We start from the raw sequence: 19,102 nt of genomic DNA on the forward strand, positions 1-19,102 counted from the left end.
AGTGGCACTATTTCAACACCACTTTATTTTTTTTTCCTTCTGCGTTAGCTATTATAAGTGTGACCATTCATTTTATAATTATTTTTATATCTTGTCTTTTGCAATGTTTTTTATTTTTTAATAGGAATCCTGGAATTTATAAGTATAGCTGTGGGTCTCGTCAGCATTCGAGGTGTCGACAGCGGACTGTACCTAGGAATGAACGAGAAAGGGGAACTGTATGGGTCGGTAAGTTTTTAAAATCTTTCTACTGTTGCCGGAATTCGTTTGGCCACTTATCTTAGACATTCCTATTTGTTATGAAATTCTTGCAGATCTGACTTTTTATACCATAATAATGTATTGTCCGATTTTGTAAATGTTAAGCCCCCCTAAAAAAAAATAAAGTGAAATCATAAAGCTCCAATTTTTAAAAGTAAAATTTAGTCCACATAGAGGAGAACTATATGTACCAATGATTAAAAACAAAAACGCCCACAATGGAACAATTTTGATGTATGATAAAATAAAATTTAGTTTTTGCAGGTTTTTCCGACAATGTTTTTTTTTTTTTTTTTTTTTTAAATCGTGACCTGTGAAAATTTTGGCCGGAGTCAAGGCAAGATGATGTCTAAATTTAAAGGAGGAGTGGGGAGGGAGTTGTCACCAGACTGCACTGTTGGATGAGTTAATGTGTGATAGATGTACAAAAGTCAGATGTGCTCAAAAACGAATTGAAATGCACAAGAATACACAGCATTGTAAGGAGACCACCATAAATCAAACCTGTCAGTCCCCCGCTGGTATTCCCCTGCATACAGATCTTCATTCATGTGCCTGATAATGTCCTAAGGGTGAGACAGCTTAAGGCCTGGTCAGAAAGGGAAGCAGAACTTGCATAATAAAGTAACCTGAGGGCTTTCAAAATAAAGTATGTGAGGACATCTCCAGACAGAACAACACAGAGCATTTAAGCAATACACATCTGACATAACCTTTCTGTCAGAGGACAAAGTGAGAGATCACACAGGCCTACAGAAAGATTTGCAAACCTAGCACTCTCTTGCCGTCCCTTTATTCAACGGCCATGAATCCTCTGTTTTCAAGTAAAGACGGCAATGGGCACCAAATAAAACAACAATAACGGGGGAGTTGGCTCTTACATGGGGTACATCGATGATGTACACAGTGAAATTGCATTCAGAGGGCCACATAAAATTGCAATGAAAAGTGGCCTTCAAGAGAAGAGGTCTTCTCAAAAATGATGGCCGGTATGCAGGAGCTGATAATTCTCACCGGAAATTTGGTCTGGATAAAGAGGAGGACTTATCAAATAGGGGTTGTTTTTCAAGAGGTTTTACTTTATTTCCTAAATGCAGTTCAAGAATAGGATGAGCTGTCTGATACCCGAACCGATGACATTTACAACATTTCAGCTTTATTTGTAAATCAATGGTTGTCTCACTAGAGATATTCATGGCATAGCCATCAGATAAGCCATTAATCTATGATAGATCTGCATTTCGATTAAGAGGCTAGACTATTTGCTTGCGTAGAATTCCTAAACCAAAAATTGGAGACAGTCGCCAAATTTCCACTCACTGATGGAGGGTTTGCTTTGGGATTAAGGGGCCCCCATTGTGGAGGTAAGCAGGAGCTTCAGCTGTCAGACATTTATCACATATCCTGCAGATATCTCACAAGAGACATTTGTGACATAACCCCTTAAATAGTTTTATTGCCTTTTTTAAACTGAAGTCTACCAATCAATCTGTTAATTATTGTATGATCAGCGTAGTTAGCCTGGAAACCCTTAGAACACGAGCTACTCTTTGTAGAAGTGCCCTGATCTGGTTTCTAGAGGTGGAACCCCCTTCTTAATAGTTGGGCATTCTTGTGATGATTTAACTCCTTTACAATGAGTTCTACGTTGGAAAACAATATCTAGTTCTGGGTCAAGGCTTGTTTACTACTGTGGTGTTGAAGGGTTGTTCCACTATTTTTATTGTGATGACCTACCCTATGGCTAGGTCATCAATAACAGATCAATGGAGGTCCGATAACCAGCACTCATGCTGACCAGTTGATTTTAGCTGCGACCAGTTGTGGAGCTGAACAGTATAGCTCCGGCAACTGTGTAGTAGCCACAGCCGGGTACTGCAAATCTGCCATTATTTTATTCGACGGAGCTGTGCTGTTCATTCGGCCACTGCTGGTGCCGACAACAACTCATCAGTGGGAAAACCATGTGTCACCCCTCCCAGCATACTTATATTGATTACCTATCCATCAATCTAAAAGTAGTGGAACAACCCTTTTTAAGTAGACTGAAAGTGAGTTTGAATAATTAGATGGAGTAAGGCTTGTAGTAAATAAGCATTCACCATAAAACCAGAGGGTAAACCGAGAGTGCTCTGCCATTTACAGGAGCTATATATTTTAAAAGAACAGAGTGGTTATAAAAATGTTCTTGCTCTGGAGGACCTTGTCTGGCATTACGTAGAAAGCCCATCGATTTCAGTAGGCACTGTGTAATAATTACCGTAGTCCTCGAGTGGCATCTAGCAGTGGACACTTTCTGTTCATTTCTCGTTGTGAATTACAGTTGATCTCTTGGGGTCCCTTCTAATATTTTTAGCTTGTTACTTCTAATCCACGTTCACGATTATCTATATCTGTGGGCATTGGGGAAGTCTAAGATAGAGTTACATCGTGTCCATCTTCTAAGTGATATTGAAGCATGTTTTCTCTTTTTGGTCAAACCGAACCTACAGACTTGTGCACACACATTCACTTTTCTAAGTGGGATGTGTGAACTTATCCCAAAGAACAGTAGTTTTCACACATCTGTGTGAATACTCAACAAATCACTTTGGTACTGCCATGCAAATTGTGTGAATGCTGAATTGTCAAACAATGAGCAATCCATAGGTGTTGGCTACTACAAAGAGCAGTTAACACATTTCTGAAGAAGGCAATGATGAGGAAATGATTGCATTGGCCAATTTCCTGCCACATTATTTTACATGTCTACTCTTTGGTGTCAGGAGGTAAATTTTTTGTATAGATTGGAATTTTAATGGTTAGCTGTAAGGAATGTTCTTCTTCAAAGCATCCCACTGGCTAACCTTGCTGTTTTCTTTCCTCGAAGTCTGAATCTTCTCCCATGTTCTCATGGGTTTCCAGATAATCATGATACTATCCAAGCAAGTGCGTTACACTTCCGGCCACATCGATGTACTGTCTTACAGAACCCACTATAGCACAAACTGCTCTCTTTAGCCACTCTTGATTGTGAACCTTGCTTGTGTCTGGCCATTCTGATGTATGGCCAACGATAAAGATGGGCCATGTCGTCAAGATTGAATACTCTTTTCTTTTTTTTTCTTTTTTTTTTTTTGAATTTTGCTGACACAACAAGAGGGCTAAGGTCAACTACATTCTGTCCTAATTGGGCATATTGGCAGGGGATATCCTCATAAGGTAGTCTTTTGTAGGAAGTATAAGAATATTTTCATCCAAAACCTCAGAAGCATGTGATGCTTTAGGCTTGAACTTCATAAATTCAAGCATCTCTAAAGCTAACCATAAACAATATGTAGCTGTTTGAACTGGCCTGTTCGGCATCAGCTATTTCTCCTGTAGACTGACTATTAGAAATAAACGATTTTATTCAAGTGTAATTAAATTCTTCAATTTAAAAAAAAAAAAAAAACTACAAAAAAAAACTTGTTCTTCAGAGTACGGATTTTTTATTTTTTTTGCAATTTGCTCTGCAAATCCAGCAAAATGGTGTCCATCTAGGCCAGGGATCCCCAACCTGTAGCTCGGGAGCCACATGTGGCTCGCGGTCCCATGAATTGTGGCTCGCGGCTGTCTGCCTGCTTGGTGAATTAGCTCCAGTTCTAGCAAACAGGTATGAAGAGCAAATCTGAAAATGGTGAATTTTGTGAGCAGCCCTGCACAGAAGAGCAGATTTGGACGCACATATACTGGTCTTAGGGGTTTTGAGATGATTTAAGTATGGTATGCTGGAGACAAGATTACACCATCTGTCAGAGGAGGTGTTTGAAGCTGGATGTGACAGTGTCTTGGGAGTGCTTTATAGGAGAATACTGAATGGGGGTATTGTAGGAACCCATGGATCTTAGTATACTGCTTTGGTGTGATTTTTGGAAAAACTTTGGTTAACCATTATGCCTTTAATTGGGGCTCTGGTTGCCACTATTGTGAGGGGGCGGGAGCTGAATGTGGCTCGCAACCCTCTTTCAAGGCTGGATGTGGCTCCCGACCCTCTCTCAGAGCTGAATGTGGCTCTCAAGGTCAGAAACGTTGGGGACCTCTGATCAAGGCCAACTTTGGAGATCATCCTTGGACATGACTGCACAGTGGCATCAGAGGCCTAGTCAAGCCGAAAGCCATGGCCAAAGAGAATGGGCCAAGGGGAAAAGAAGAGTGTCATTCAATTTATGGAAGAAAATAGCTGCGATTTTACACGCAAATTCGGTCCCTGAAAAATATTGCTCGTCTGCACTGCCCCATCGAATAAAATGGGACCGAGTAGAATAAATTTTTTATGTCAGACCAAAAATATGGAGGTGTGAACAAGCCCGAATAGTGAGTTTTTATTGTATAATAATCCATTACAGTTTCTAAAATATAGCAAAAGAAATAAAAATGTTAGAGCCATAAAGTTGGCAAAAACATACAGATCCAACAACAATGGGTATGAAAGGAGCGCTATGCTGGTAAATGATTTGACATTAGGGATCTGTCAATATTTCTAGTCTAGGAAGAGGCCTAGTAATTTCAAGCATCTCTTCAATGTTCCAAATTCTGAACAATGACTATATTGTGACATGGAAGACAACATTAAATGTTCCATTGTGTCAGTCGGCAAATTTCTACTGGTCACAAAAATGCAAAAAAGTCTAGGAATACATTTTTCTTTTCCCACCCATGTGTTTATAACTGAGAACTGCCAACAACCACAGAATCCACAACACACATTGTTCAGATAAAGGGACCGCAAAATTTAATGTACTTAGTAATGCATGTAACTGAGTTTTACGCCTCCTATTTCTGGTTTGTGGAGTGATTCTAGGTCAGTTTACTTCAGATAAATCTATTCACTCACAAAGCACAATGTCGCCTCTTTTATTATATCAGGAACATCATAAAAGGCGCTACCTATGGCTGCCAGATTTTGGATACTATTTACCTAGTGTATCTGTATGGGAGTGGGATACTAGGGGCCCACCAGTAACATTGATTCTGGGGGCCCACTCTTCAGCTACGTGCAAATATTATTCACCAGTGATGGAGGATACTGTGTGGATTGCAGCTGGTCTTCTATGTAATTCCATTTCTGTGCCAAGCTCTGCTCATTTGGTGGGCCAATTCTTGCACAGGGGCCCACCAGGAGATTTACCTTTTTCCCCTATGGTCCAGTCCTCATCATTTGTTGCTAAATCCCAAATCATTCTGGGAATCTACAATGCCATGGCATGTCTACATTCAAAAAGTTTTATGAGGAACGTACATAGAAATCTGGAGGTTGGTGCAGGGCCCTGCCAGCTTAACCATTTCGATGTCTTGATTGCTATACACCATAGCATTGAAGTGGATAAGTCGCTATGATCAGAATTGGCTTCAATCATGGGTGTCTGCCGTGGAAAACAGCATATATAGACGGTAGTTATTGGGAAAAGTGGGCAAATGCCAAGCAGGGAGTGAGACCACCTAGTAAAGGGTGCCCGCCCCCAGATCATGGTACTCATAGTGCGGGTGGGTGGCACTCCTGGACAGGGGTCCACCAGGGGATTCACCTGTTCACCTATAGTCTAGACCCCATCATGTGCTGCTAAATCCAAAGTAATTTTGGGAATCTGCAATGCCATGGCATGCGTACAATCAGATTTCTACCTGGAACGTACATAGAAATCTGGGGTCTCAATGGTGATGACGGCAGACCCTCCCTTTCTAACCGTTTAGATCCCATGGTTGCTGTTCACCATAGCACCTCAGTGGATAAACTGCTATGATCAGAACTAGTTCCAGTCTCCCGTGTCTTCTGTGGAAAACATCTATTGGGTATGGAATTTACTGCTTATAAATTCTACAGATTTCTGCCATACATATATAGCCGATGTCAAGAGACGTGGGTAAATGCGAGGCATTGGGTGAAGCCACTCAGTTAAGATCACATCCCCCATGGTGGTTGTGTGGTCTTCTTTCAATGGTCTTATGCCACTGATTTTTAGGACTTTGGTATTACGTTTCCCCGTACAATCAGGGGCATAGATGTAGAGGGGAGGGGTAATGGTAGCGGTAGTACGTAGGTCCTGGTACCCAAGGAGACCCAAAAGTCTCTTTACCACATAAGATGGCACATGGTACATGTTACAGATTTTGTATTGGGGTCCAGGACCTTCAAGTTACGTTTCCAGGAACAATTTCAACCATAACTGCAGATTATGCAGTTATCTTATATAGTCTCCAAAGTGTCTATACATTCTGCCTGTGTGGGGAAGTCCTCGGAGTCGGCTAATTAACCAGTCTTGTAGAATAAAACCTTCAGCTGTTTATATAACAGAATTTTTAGATTTCTTTTGTAGTTTTATAAAGTGGGGTGAGACAGGTGTGGGGGAGGGGATGAGCTCTTTGTTTCCTTCCATGCACTGTACATGTCACTCCCAGTTAAGAGATTCCTCCGGTGATATTAAATAATGCATTTTACCATCCACGCAGATAAATAATTAAAACTCTGAAATAGCCCACTGATCAGTACATACTATAAAAGCCTTCGGAGCACCAATCATTAAAGATCCCATACAGCGTGTACTGCCTCTCGAAATGTAAATATGGCGTGTTCTCGATGAAACGATCATTTTAGCCATGATTAATTTATTATGGGGGTAGGGGGATGCGCTGCCTATAGGGAGTTCAGACAGAGCTTTTCATGAGAAAATTACAGCTTTTAACTGTGCAGATCATTTAAGGTGTCTCCAAGGCGAAACGGTTGAGACCCAAGTCTTCGTTTATTTTTGTTGGACATCCATAAGGATTGAGGTGCAACAAATAATATAGAATTATTAGAATATTGTACAAAATATTTGAATTACTTTCAGCCTGACCTTTGGAAACTTGTATGAGGAAGAAAAATGTAGAATAAAACCAAATTATACAGTATAATCCCCTCTAAAATATCTTGCCGAAGAAGTAGTGGCCTATCGGGATTCCCAGACTGTTTAAAAGGAATTTTTGGTGCTGTCATACAAATGTATGGAGAGAGCGGAAACATCTCCACTGACATGGGAGCACAGCAGGGCTTCAGCCTAGAAAAAAGAAATAAATATTACGACCGGCACATATCTTATATTTATGTCATATCTTGTGAATGTATTAGGAATGCCCTAGATGGGACAACCCAAACTGTGCGCATTATTATGCCAGCTAAAAATCATAATAAAACCGCTTTCATAATTCTTGGTGACCAGTCACAACACAGCTTTCATTTTCCGAGAGACCCATAAGAAATGAAAGCTGCACTGTGATTGGTTGCTATGGGCATCAAAGACCAGGTTTTTTCTTTCACACAATTTAATAAATCTCCCTCATCGACAATGGCAATGTAAAACATGGCGTACTAATTCAGGATCCACATGTAACACTTTTTTTGTCTTTATTCGAATTAATTTTTTAAAGTTTTGATAAGGGGAATAAGAGAAGAGTGAATATAAAGATTGTGTTTGGCATTTTTAGAAGTACTATTCCTCATTAGACCAGGAAATGACAAATTGATTTGCAAAACTCAGTCCATCGGCCTAATTAGTAATCTGTGACCACTGGATGGAAGCCTTGAAAACCACCTTTTGCATTGTGGCATCCACGTGTCTTGCGGCTCTCCTGATTAGCCAGCCTAGTGCACGTTACATGTGCGTCCAACCGCAGTGATGACCTTAAGCCAGGCCGGCTAATCAAAAGCAGAGAAATAGCTTAGGAAGTAGAAGGCTAGGGGTTCCCATCTAGCATCAACAGATTATTGACCTAGCCATTGAACCAGGTCCTGCCATTCCGCTTGTACCAACTCTACTACATTTATATGACACTATCCAATTTTGCTTCCCTCAAAAACAGATCAGTGCAAAACTGAGAACCATGATGGCTTCTGTGTGCATTCAGATTTTTCTTACTACAATACATTTCAATGACCTAGTTTGATCTGTGAAAACTGAGTTTTTCCTGAATCGAGCACACTAAGGGTGCTTTCATATTGCTCCTGAGCACCCATTCAGTGGCCCCGTCAGGGCTTACGTCTGAACCCCTGGAAAGACGTGCCTTGAACTTGGGCGCAAATGGGGCCATAGACAGTAATGGTGCCGGCAGAGCGAATATGAGCTCTGACGTGCATCATTTCCAGGTGTGTACGTCTACTGGACGTGGACACTCGGACGTAGTAGACCGCTCACATTCGTTCACATTACTCACATTGCCGATACCATTGCTGTCTATATCCCCATCGGCACATAAGTTCGGATCCCGTTTTGCTGGGGGTTTGGACGGAAACCCTGACGGGACCAACAAACGAGACCCTAAACACAATGTGAAAGCACCCCAACACAATTGACTTGAATGGGTGGCTGATCTTCTATAAATGCCTCCTTTAGTCCTAATATGAATACTTGTACCTCCACTCATGACTAAGGGTATGTGCACAAGTTGCGGATTTCCAGCGGATCCTCAGCGTTTTTTGCGGTGCAGAAACGCTGCAGATCCGCAAGTGATTTACAGTACAATGTAAATCAATGGTAAAAAGAAAATGCTGTGCTAATGGTGCGGAAAATTCCGTGCGGAAACGCTGCGGATTAATAGAAGGAGCATGTCACTTCTTTTTTTGCGGATATGCAGCATTTTTGTACCCATTCCATTATAGAAATCCGCAGGGGTAAAAAACACAGCAAATCCGCACAAAAAGCGCATCAAATCCGCAGCTGCATTTTCAGCCAAGAGATGCAGAATCTGCACCAGAAATTCCTAAGCCTAATCTGCAACATGTGCACATAGCGTAAAACCCAAAGGACACAATGGATCGCAGTTAGATTCACATGAGAGACATGAAATTGGCCTATTGATTTATATGGACTTCTCTCTGACGTTGCCAATACCTTAAGGAAATTTCGATTTCTTGACACTTGTGTTGCCGTCCGGTAATTGGATTATAGAATAGAATCGGTTATAATTACAACAAACTGTCATACGTTATTTTTTTGCATACCAGTACGGCTAAAGCGCGCCCATACACATTAGATAAAATTATAATAAAATGGTGGATTTTGACCACACTGAATGATCATTGGCTGGTTTGGTGAAATGAACAACCATTCCCTTTGATTGCCAAGCTGAAAAAAATTCTTTATGAAAATCCTCCCGACCAGTGTTTTGAATGATTGGCTGATGATCAACAATGGCTGCAACGTTGTCCCAAGAAAACCATTATTGGCTTATGCAGTCTAAGATGTGTTTGGGATAATTGACAAGTCTTGATTGTTTGATGGAATGTTTTCATCTAATGCGTATTTCAGCCTTAAAGGAAATCTGTTATGAGGTTTTCACTACCTCATCTGAGAACAGCATGATGTAGGAAAGGAGACCCTGATTCCAACGATCTATAACTTGGTTTAATGGGTGCAGTCTATTGACAGTGAGCTGCTTATCAGAGGTGGTGTGGTTGGACTAAAGGTACCTTCACACATAACGATTTCGTTAACGATATCGTTGCTTTTTGTGAGGTAGCAACGATATCGTTTACGAAATCGTTATGCGTGACAGCGACCAACGATCAGGCCCCTGCTGGGAGATCGTTGGTCGCTGGGAATGATCAGGACCTTTTTTTGGTCGCTGATCACCCACTGTCATTGCTGAATCGGCGTGTGTGACGCCGATCCAGCGATGTGTTCACTGGTAACCAGGGTAAACATCGGTTACTAAGCGCAGGGCCGCGCTTAGTAACCCGATGTTTACCCTGGTTACCATTGTAAAAGTAAAAAAAAAAAAACAGTACATACTTACATTCCGGTGTCTGTCCCCCGGCGTCAGCTTCCCGCACCGGCGCTGACACAGTGCAGGGAAGCTGACGCCGGGGGACAGACACCGGAATTTAAGTATGTACTGTTTGTTTTTTTTTTAACTTTTACAATGGTAACCAGGGTAAACATCGGGTTACTAAGCGCGGCCCTGCGCTTAGTAACCCGATGTTTACCCTGGTTACCTGGGGACTTCGGCATCGTTGGTTGCTGGAGAGCTGTCTGTGTGACAGCTCTCCAGCGACCACACAACGACCTAAACAGCGACGCTGCAGCGATCGGCATCGTTGTCTATATCGCTGCAGCGTCGCTAAATGTGACGGTACCTTAAGGCTTGCATGCACTGTGGTCTGGGCAGTAATAATAAAAGGTGATGAAACATTCATTGTATGGAAACAAGCACAAAGCCAAATAAGAGACAAATTCCTAAAATCTGTGTCTCAGCTGCAACCCCATTCTGTCCTCAAATTTTATAGCAAAAATCTTGCTGACAGCTTCCTATTAATTGTGAAAGATCACATTTATTTACCGTTTTAATTTTTACCTCTTTTATAGTATATGCAATAAAATGAAGCAGTGCTTTCTGCAATTACGGTAACTTTTTAAAAAATATATATATTATGAAGATCCAACTGCTGGTCCCCCAGAATCACTTGAATTTTTGTCCATGGTTGAGTACTGCTCCATACGAATAGTCATTGGGGTTCATTCACATATTAGTTTTTCACATGAGTGCTGTCCGGTTTTTTTTCACAAATAGCACTCATACATATAACTGTTGATGGGGCTGTTCACATGCCTGTGGTTTGTTGAAAATCATGGAGACTTTTCCGATATTGATCTATGTGTTGGATTAAACTCTAAAATAGAAGTCTATGGGTCTGTGATAAAATCGGACAGCACCCAGATACCATCTGAGTGCTGTCTGTTTTTCAGTGACTGATTAGGAGAAAGTGTTTTTTTTTTTCCCCTCACCAGTGAAAAAATTGCTGACACTTATAACTCAGTCTGTTTTTTTTTTCTCGTATGTAACAAAAACCGACTTCTGTGATGGAGCTAGTGTGTAGGAAAGAGGCTCTGAAGCCCCTATTCTGGTGGTTGATGGGGCCTCCACTGATCACTCATCTACTTGATAGATGAGATAGGTGTTTTTATTTTTGTTTGGAACACATCTTCAAGAATCAAGTCGTACCAATCTAGGACTGTAGGATTAATGAAAATTCACCATTGATGAAATAGCCAACCTTTTGTTGTTGGAGGATCTTTTGTGATATTGAGTTTTTCAGATTATCTGGGTGATCAATGAGTGGAACAGGCTGCCACGAGAAGTGGGGAGTTCTCCTTCCATGGAGGTCTTCATACAGAGGCTGGACAGACATCTGACTCGGATGATTTCGTGAATCCTGCTTTGAGTAGGGGATTGGACCAGATGACCCAGGAGGTCCCTTCCAACTCTACCATTCTATGATTCTATGATTTGTCGTCGCATACAGTTCCTCCTTGAAGCTCACACCATGCTATATATGATCATGCAAAATTTTTGAAAAATCTATTAGATTACTGCACCAACCTTGTTGAAAAATCTGAGCATAAATATTAAACTTCTTCTTTTCTTTCTTCCAGGACAAGTTGACCCGAGAGTGCGTATTTCGAGAGCAATTTGAAGAAAACTGGTACAACACTTATTCATCGAACCTCTATAAAAACGTGGACACTGGACGTCGATACTATGTAGCATTGAATAAAGATGGGACTCCAAGAGAAGGGAATAGGACTAAACGGAATCAGAAATTTACACATTTTTTACCTAGGCCTGTGGACCCAGAAAAAGTTCCTGAACTTTATAAAGATATACTAAGCCAAAGTTGACAAAGACGCTTATTTCACTCAAGCCCTTAAAAAAAAAGTAAAAAAAAAAAGTAACCACTATATTAAATCAAAAAAGGTTTCACCGATGGGTTCTTATTGGTTAGCTGGGTCATCACATCAGCTGCACTGTTGCCAAACTTTGTCGCATGCATTATATATGATGGAGGCTTGGATGGAACATGCTAATTCTGTTCTGCACTTAAAGGATTGTCCTCCTGGAGGAAAGGCTGTGCCCATGAGTGCTTGATCTATTACAAAGGCAAAGAGCTAAAAAAAAAAAATATAGAAACAAAGCAAGAAGGAATGAGGCCTGATGCATGCTGGAAAAATAGACATGCTTTTAAATTTTTGATCACCCCTTAATTCATCCTATATCAGCATAGCTGCCATATTTCGGTTCATCAAGAGTTTTGGCTAAAGGCCTTCTCAAGTTATACGCTCATTTACAAAGGCATGGATGGGTGCAGTCTTATTTTAAAAAAACAAAAAGACTTTTCAGTTAATTGCTCAATGAGGTGCCATCCTAATGAGCATAAATCAAAGACCTCTTAGAGAAAACGGCAAAAAAAAAAAAGAAACAAAAATGTAAAAAAAAAAAAAATACTATACAAAAACAAACTTTAAATTTATTTATAGAAATTCCAAAGGCAACATTATATTTATTTTATATATTTATTTATTATATAGAGTTTATTTTTAATGAAATATGTACAGGCCAGATAGGCATTTTCGAAGCTTTAGGCTCGGTAAGCATTATCTGTTAAAGACCATTATGAACCTGTGGTAAATTCATGCAAGTTTATTATTAAGGTGCATGGATTGAAATAAATAATAATACAAAAAATGAAACCAATAATGACCCTCTAGGTGACAATCTGCTCTGTGGCCATTTTTCTGTTTAAGTGCAACCACCTTCTGCAATACCATACTGAATTATTCACTGACTGTAAAAAAAAAAAGAAGCTGGTCCTTTTAAATAACCCCATAATCCAGTTGTCTCATGAATATAACTTCTTTTTTAATAAAAACTGGATTCTCTATGCCTGGTGTGATTTGCTAGGGGTAGATAATGGCCAGCCACAAATTTTACCCTACAGTGCCACTGCGGGGGAAAATGTATTTTTAGGTGACAGCCATTTATTCAAGTGAGTGGCTGTCTGTAAGGCCGGGATCACACTTGCAACTGCAATGCGAGAAATTCGCGCAAGTCTCTCGCCTCAATACCCGGAGCGTTCAGCTGCATAGAAATACATGCAGCCGCACACTCCGTACCCGGTGCCGGCGGCAGTGCCGGGTATTGAGGAGAGAACCTTGCGCGAGTTTCTCGCATTGCAGTTGCAAGTGTGACCCCGGCCTAATAGTGTTTCCCAAACTCCAGTCATAATGGGCCCCCAACACATGTTTTCAAGGTTCCCTTAGCATTACACAGGAGAGAACATGTTGCAGTTCCTGATGCCTTGATAATAATTCCATCATGTGCAATACTAAGGATATCCTGAAATGATGATCTCTTGGGGGGGTCGTTCGGTCTGGCGTTTGGGGAAACATCGGTGTGATATATGGATACGCTGGGTTCATCAGAGTGGAGTCATTCTGGCACATAGTTATTTGGACAGTAGTTGTCATGCGACGAAAACCACCCCCTTCTAGGGGTTGTCCGCCCTCGCCAAGTTGGCACAGGACAGGTAATGACTTGCTGATCACTTGGGACAAAACTGCTGGGATTCTCAGTGATCCACTCTAAGGATATGTGCACACGATGTCTCTTTCAGGTGGAACCCACCTGAAAAAGCGCTAAAAAAAACGCCCAAAAGAATGATCATATGCACAGCAACGTCAAAACGTTTTTTCTGTACATCTGTTACGTCTTTTGTTACTTCTTTCAACGGCTTCGAAAGCCACGAAGCGGCTAAAAGAAGCGTCTAGTCCATTCTTTTTGGTAGCTACCGCTTGGAAGATACTCTCTTTAGGCCACTGATCATTCTGCTTTAGAGTCACCGAATAATTCTGTATGGTCCTCTTGTGTTTTTTTTGTTTTTTTATTTATTTTTTACTATTTTGTCTACACTTTAGACAAGTTCTGAGTTGTACAAACACTGTGCACTCTTGTTTGTTTGGATTTCGAGCATCACCTTTTTATTTTATTTTTTTTAAGACTGGAATTATTTATTTTTCAATTATTCCAATTTTTTTTAACGTTTTCCAGCAGTCTATACCAATGTTACCTGTCAACCCTCTCGTGTTCACTTTCACCACTGATAAAGTCTAATCCAAAAGGAAAAGAACCATGCCAGGCTTCCAATTTTTATGCTGTAACCTTAAAGGATGCGTCCTTTCCAACTGTTTCACCATCATCAAACTTCTCTGCTGCTGAAAGGCACCTAAGGTTTACCATATATGCATATTTATAAATATATATATATAATCTACCTGTCTATTAGATATTGAATCAGATGGTACAATTATCGTTATGTTTTTTTTTTTTTCTTGTTTTTTTTTTTAGAAAATGTCCAGGAGCACATTATAATCTCATGGTTTTTTTTTTGTCATAGTTAAAGGCTCTGTGCAGTAAAATAAAATGTAGGTGCCTTTTTTTTTCCGCACAGCTATGTAATAATGGCTACTGGGATTATCAGATGCAACACAGCAGCTGCAAATAGTCCCATATGTTTGCTAAAGCTTGAATAACGTGGTGGATATTAAAATTAAAATGCAAAACCCAGGTCAACAGGATAACTTGTACGTACATGTGCACACCGTATCGTCTACCTGAAAATGCAGCCTTCCTAGGGGTCAATGTAACATCTGTCTATTGAAATTTGCTTTCAGCGTGAACTGTCATAAAACATTAGCGCCCTATTTTTTTTATTTTATTTTTTTTTAAATAACTTGCAAAATGAACATTAATAAATCTTTATGAATAACGACAAGGGGAAAAGTATTATCCTTTTTTATTTATTTTCTTTTCTTTACCTTTTTATTTTCTTTTCTTTTTTTTTATGCTTCAATAATTGTCTGCACATCACAAATTCTGGACCCTTCATAGGCAAGTTTGAAATGTGTGGTACGTTTTGAAAAGGAAAAAAAAAATATTGTAATATTTTTTAAGCAATAAGCATAGAAATAAATATTTATTTAAAAGTGTTCTGAAATGTGTAATTGGACACAAAGGTATATATTTTTTTTTATTCTTCCCCGTTAGGTAACTATACACATTGTGACCTTATTTGCTTGTGTAACAATCGACTATATTTTTCGACATGTTGGTCCCATGGCACAACATGGGGAGGAGAACTGCTCTAATGAAGGATTGGATTTTAAAACATTGCGATGAAGAAGAAGAAGGAGCAGGAAAGGGGCCTTTACTGTTCCATTTTCATAAGGAAATGTTTCACCTCTGTTTTGTGCCAGGGTCTGATCTTACTTTTTGATTAAAAAGGAAAAAATATAGATCTAAACATGATACGCATTACTCCTAGGGATGTACCACTGGAAATATCATTGATGCATCATTTCTAATTTTTACTTGCATGATCTAGTCAAATTCTATCACCTAAGGTCACATTTTTTTTTTAATGAAAATTGCATCATAAGTTGAAAATTAAAAAAATCCAATCTCTAAGGCTAGTTTCACACTAGCGTTCCCCTGATGTGCATGTGCATCCATGAAGCCCCGCCCTCGGCCGCACCTCCCCGCATGCGACCTGCGTACCTATATTTAACATTAGGTATGCAGGTCATGTGGCTGTATGCGGATGGTGCCGCATGCGTCGTTTTGACGATGCGGCGACTTGCGGAGACGCAGCCATGTAGCATTTTTTTTTTTTTTGCCGCATCGTCAAAACGACGCATGCGGCACCATCCGCATACAGCCGCACGACCTGCGTACCTAATGTTAAATATAGGTACGAAGGCTGCATGCGGGCCGCATACAGATGTAGGCGGAGCTACAAGCGGAGGTGCGGCCGAGGGCGGGGCTTCACGGAGGAAGTCCGCAGCCCGCCGCACATCAAGGGACCGCAAGTGTAAAACCGCCCTAAGCCTGCGTTCCCAGAAAGAGTACTGTATTTTTCAGACTATAAGACGCACCTAAGTTTCTGAGGAGAAAATTTGGGAAAAAAAATTGAAGCAAAAAATGTGGTCAGTTCTGTACTAATATCCCCTGTCCTTGTATATATGGTCCCCTCAGCCCTATCTAGTTAGGCGTGGCCCCCTCATTCCCATCTTAGCAGGCGTGGCCCCCTCATCCCTGTCTTGGCAGGCATGGCCCCCTCATCTCCATCCTGGTAGGCATGGCCCCATTTTTATCCTGGTATGAGTGGCCCCATCCCCATCCTGGTATGATATGATAGATGAAACTATTACACTTACCTTCCCTGTGCTCCTTTGCTGCATCTTGTTCCGATGCCAGCAGCTAATTTATGCTTGTAAGCAGCGCATGGCAAGGATGTCATACTACTTACAAGCCGAGGACAGCTTCCAGAACAATGCAAATGTGACTGCTGGTCTAAGTAATTCACTGAGGCACTCTGAAATTGGGTGGCTAACGCAAGAGATACACAGAGACTTATTGAACATTCATCAAACTCTAGGTGACTGCAGACTTGTGAATCCTCACAGCGTGCACAGTGCACGCTGTCAGAATTCTCTTGTGCCAGCGACGGATTTGCATGCCTCCGGCCACATTCCAACTAGATGTGTCCAGCCTTAATTCACTTGAAATCCACGAGGTTGCGCACATCTAGTTGGCATGTGATTGCATTTATGCAAATCACATACTTGCAGTCACGTGCCCGCCTGCTCTCATCACTGGAGAATCCGAACCGCACGCTGTGAGGATTCACAAGTCTGCTGTCACTCTATGTACATTATTTGTCCCAAAGTTGCCCACCGTCCCCTAAACCCCCCAAAATATCATTGGTAACACAATTTTTCACATTAAACGAGATGTCTGTTGCTTTGAGAAGATTCCTTACTTAGGGCATGCGTTCAGAATCCTTGTTAAAAACACTAATAAAGGTAAAAAAAAACTATAAAAAATGAGTCCAAGAATGCAAAATCAAGAAAGGAACAGTGATGTGAGAAAGGTTATGAGAAGAAAGTTTACTGCATCATAATGGTAATGTTTTGATCAGAGGTGTAACATAAAGCTTCTGAATTCCATTGGACATACTGTAGCAAAACCACAACTATCAACACCCAATACCGTATATAGCACTGGTCTCCGCAGACAGCGTGACATATGACACCATGCAGTTCATGCAAACTGCATTAATAGAGGTGGAGTTCCTAGATCTTTTTTATTAAAAATTAAAGGTTATCACTTATAAAGACTGGAATATTTAAAGCCAAAATAATTTCACATGCAAAATATGAGCAGAAATTAAAAGTGCTTGACATTAAACTGTCGTTGATACGATTTTTCAGGGTTGTCCCTATATAACATCCAACAGTAATCTGCTATCATTGAGTCTTTCCAAAAACCCTGGTAGCTGTGTTCCATTACTTTAATGTCCTGGTGAAACCGCTTGCCTTATTCATCACTTACATCCCCAAGATGGAAGAAATCTAAATGTGAATGCAAAAAGTGTATTTTCAGAGACCTGCGACATTGAAGACACTGGTATGCATTTAGCACTTCCTCAACACCTTCAACATATTCTGGAGATTTTTGTTTTCCTAAGAAGTTTTCACAGATCCACTTGAAGCTTTTCCAAGATCTCAATTCCTGATCATTTAAAGTTCCTTCAAACACATCATCTCTCACAAGTTCTCTGATCTGAGGACCAACAAATACCCCTTCTTTCAGGTTTGCTGGTGAAATGCTGGAGGGAGAATTTCTGTGAGTGTACTGGAACCCTTGTGAATTTGTCTTTGCCATGGCTTTCACAAAGTTTTTAATCAATCCCAACTTTACATGTAGTGGAGGAAAAAACATTTTTGTTGGAGCAACTAAAGGATTATGCTGAACATTGTCTCTACCTGGAGCATAGATGTTTCTCTGTCCCCAATCACGATGAACATAATGCTCTACTGTGTTTCTACTGTCCCATAAACACAAGAAGCAACAATATTTTGTGAAACCTCCTTGAATTCCCATTAGCAGACCAATCACTTTCAAATCTCCATTGATGATGCTTATATTGTATAGCATCCAAAACAACTGACAGATTTTCATAAGTTTCCTTTAGATGACATGAGTGAAACCACAATCCCTATTGCTCATATTTCCATTATGGAGCAACGCTGCTTTCAAACTTCTCTGGGAGAAGTCAATAAACAATCGCCAATCTGCAGCAAAATACTTTTGATTCAGTTCTTCAAAGAGGCCATTCACATTGTTACAGTGCACCATTGGTCCATCAACTGTGAAATATTGTGTTAAAGTGTTCTGTTTCAGTAATAACACACTTTGACAGCATCATGAAGAAGATTCTTTTGTTTCAACCTAATCTCTGATGAGATCGAGTCGGGTTTCGCGAAACTCGACTTTCTCAAAAGTCGGGTCAGGTGAAATCGGCCGATTATTGCGAAAAGTCGGGGGCCGACCGAAACACGAAACCCAATGCAAGTCAATGGGGAATCAAAGTCGGCAGTGAGTGGAGGACAGGAAAACACCTACAGTGTCCATTTTAATGCCAAAAACATCAATTCTTATTTTGTAAGCTTGTCAATCTTAATTTACTTCATAATAATAGTTAGGCATTGAAAACAGGGGGTCATTTGGCTAAAGTTGTGGGGGGGGGGGGGTAGGATTGGCTCAAGATTTTCGTAGGCCCAGGAAACGCGGAATACGTCACAGCGGTGGAGCAGGGATGCAAGTGCAAGTGCTGTGATCCTGAGCAAGCAGGGGGGCCCACTAGTTGGCACTGGCACAGGGCGCCTCATAGTACGGCGGTGTGTTAGACGGCGGGTGGCGCCTCCCACTGCCAGAGACACTTTTGCATACTATGAGGGGCCCTGTGCCAGTGCCAACGAGTATGCCCCCCACCTGATGAAGGAACCTGCACTTTCATCTGCACCTTCCTCTTTGTCCCCGTGTAAGGTGGTATAGTATGCAGGAAGGGGAACCTGACTTTCAGCAGGGTCAGATTCTGGCTGTGTAGAGTGCAAGGGGAATGTAGTGGTCTGGGTCAATGTACCAGCCGACTCATCTAGCAGTGGCTGGG

General features: G+C 40.9%; 1 protein-coding gene across 1 annotated transcript in view; it reads left to right on the forward strand.

The window, feature by feature from the left end:
* Positions 1-14,863, forward strand: part of FGF9 (fibroblast growth factor 9) — a 64,487-nt gene extending 49,624 nt beyond the window's left edge. Inside the window, exons 2-3 of the mRNA XM_069759114.1 lie at positions 125-228; positions 11,688-14,863. Of these exons, the coding sequence (XP_069615215.1) occupies positions 125-228; positions 11,688-11,933 (350 nt within the window). The 3' untranslated portion in view covers positions 11,934-14,863. The remainder of the gene's footprint in view (positions 1-124; positions 229-11,687) is intronic.
* Positions 14,864-19,102: the final 4,239 nt, after the last annotated feature.

The sequence above is a fragment of the Ranitomeya imitator genome, chromosome 3 (genome assembly GCF_032444005.1).
Source record: "Ranitomeya imitator isolate aRanImi1 chromosome 3, aRanImi1.pri, whole genome shotgun sequence".
Taxonomy (NCBI): Eukaryota; Metazoa; Chordata; class Amphibia; order Anura; family Dendrobatidae; genus Ranitomeya; species Ranitomeya imitator.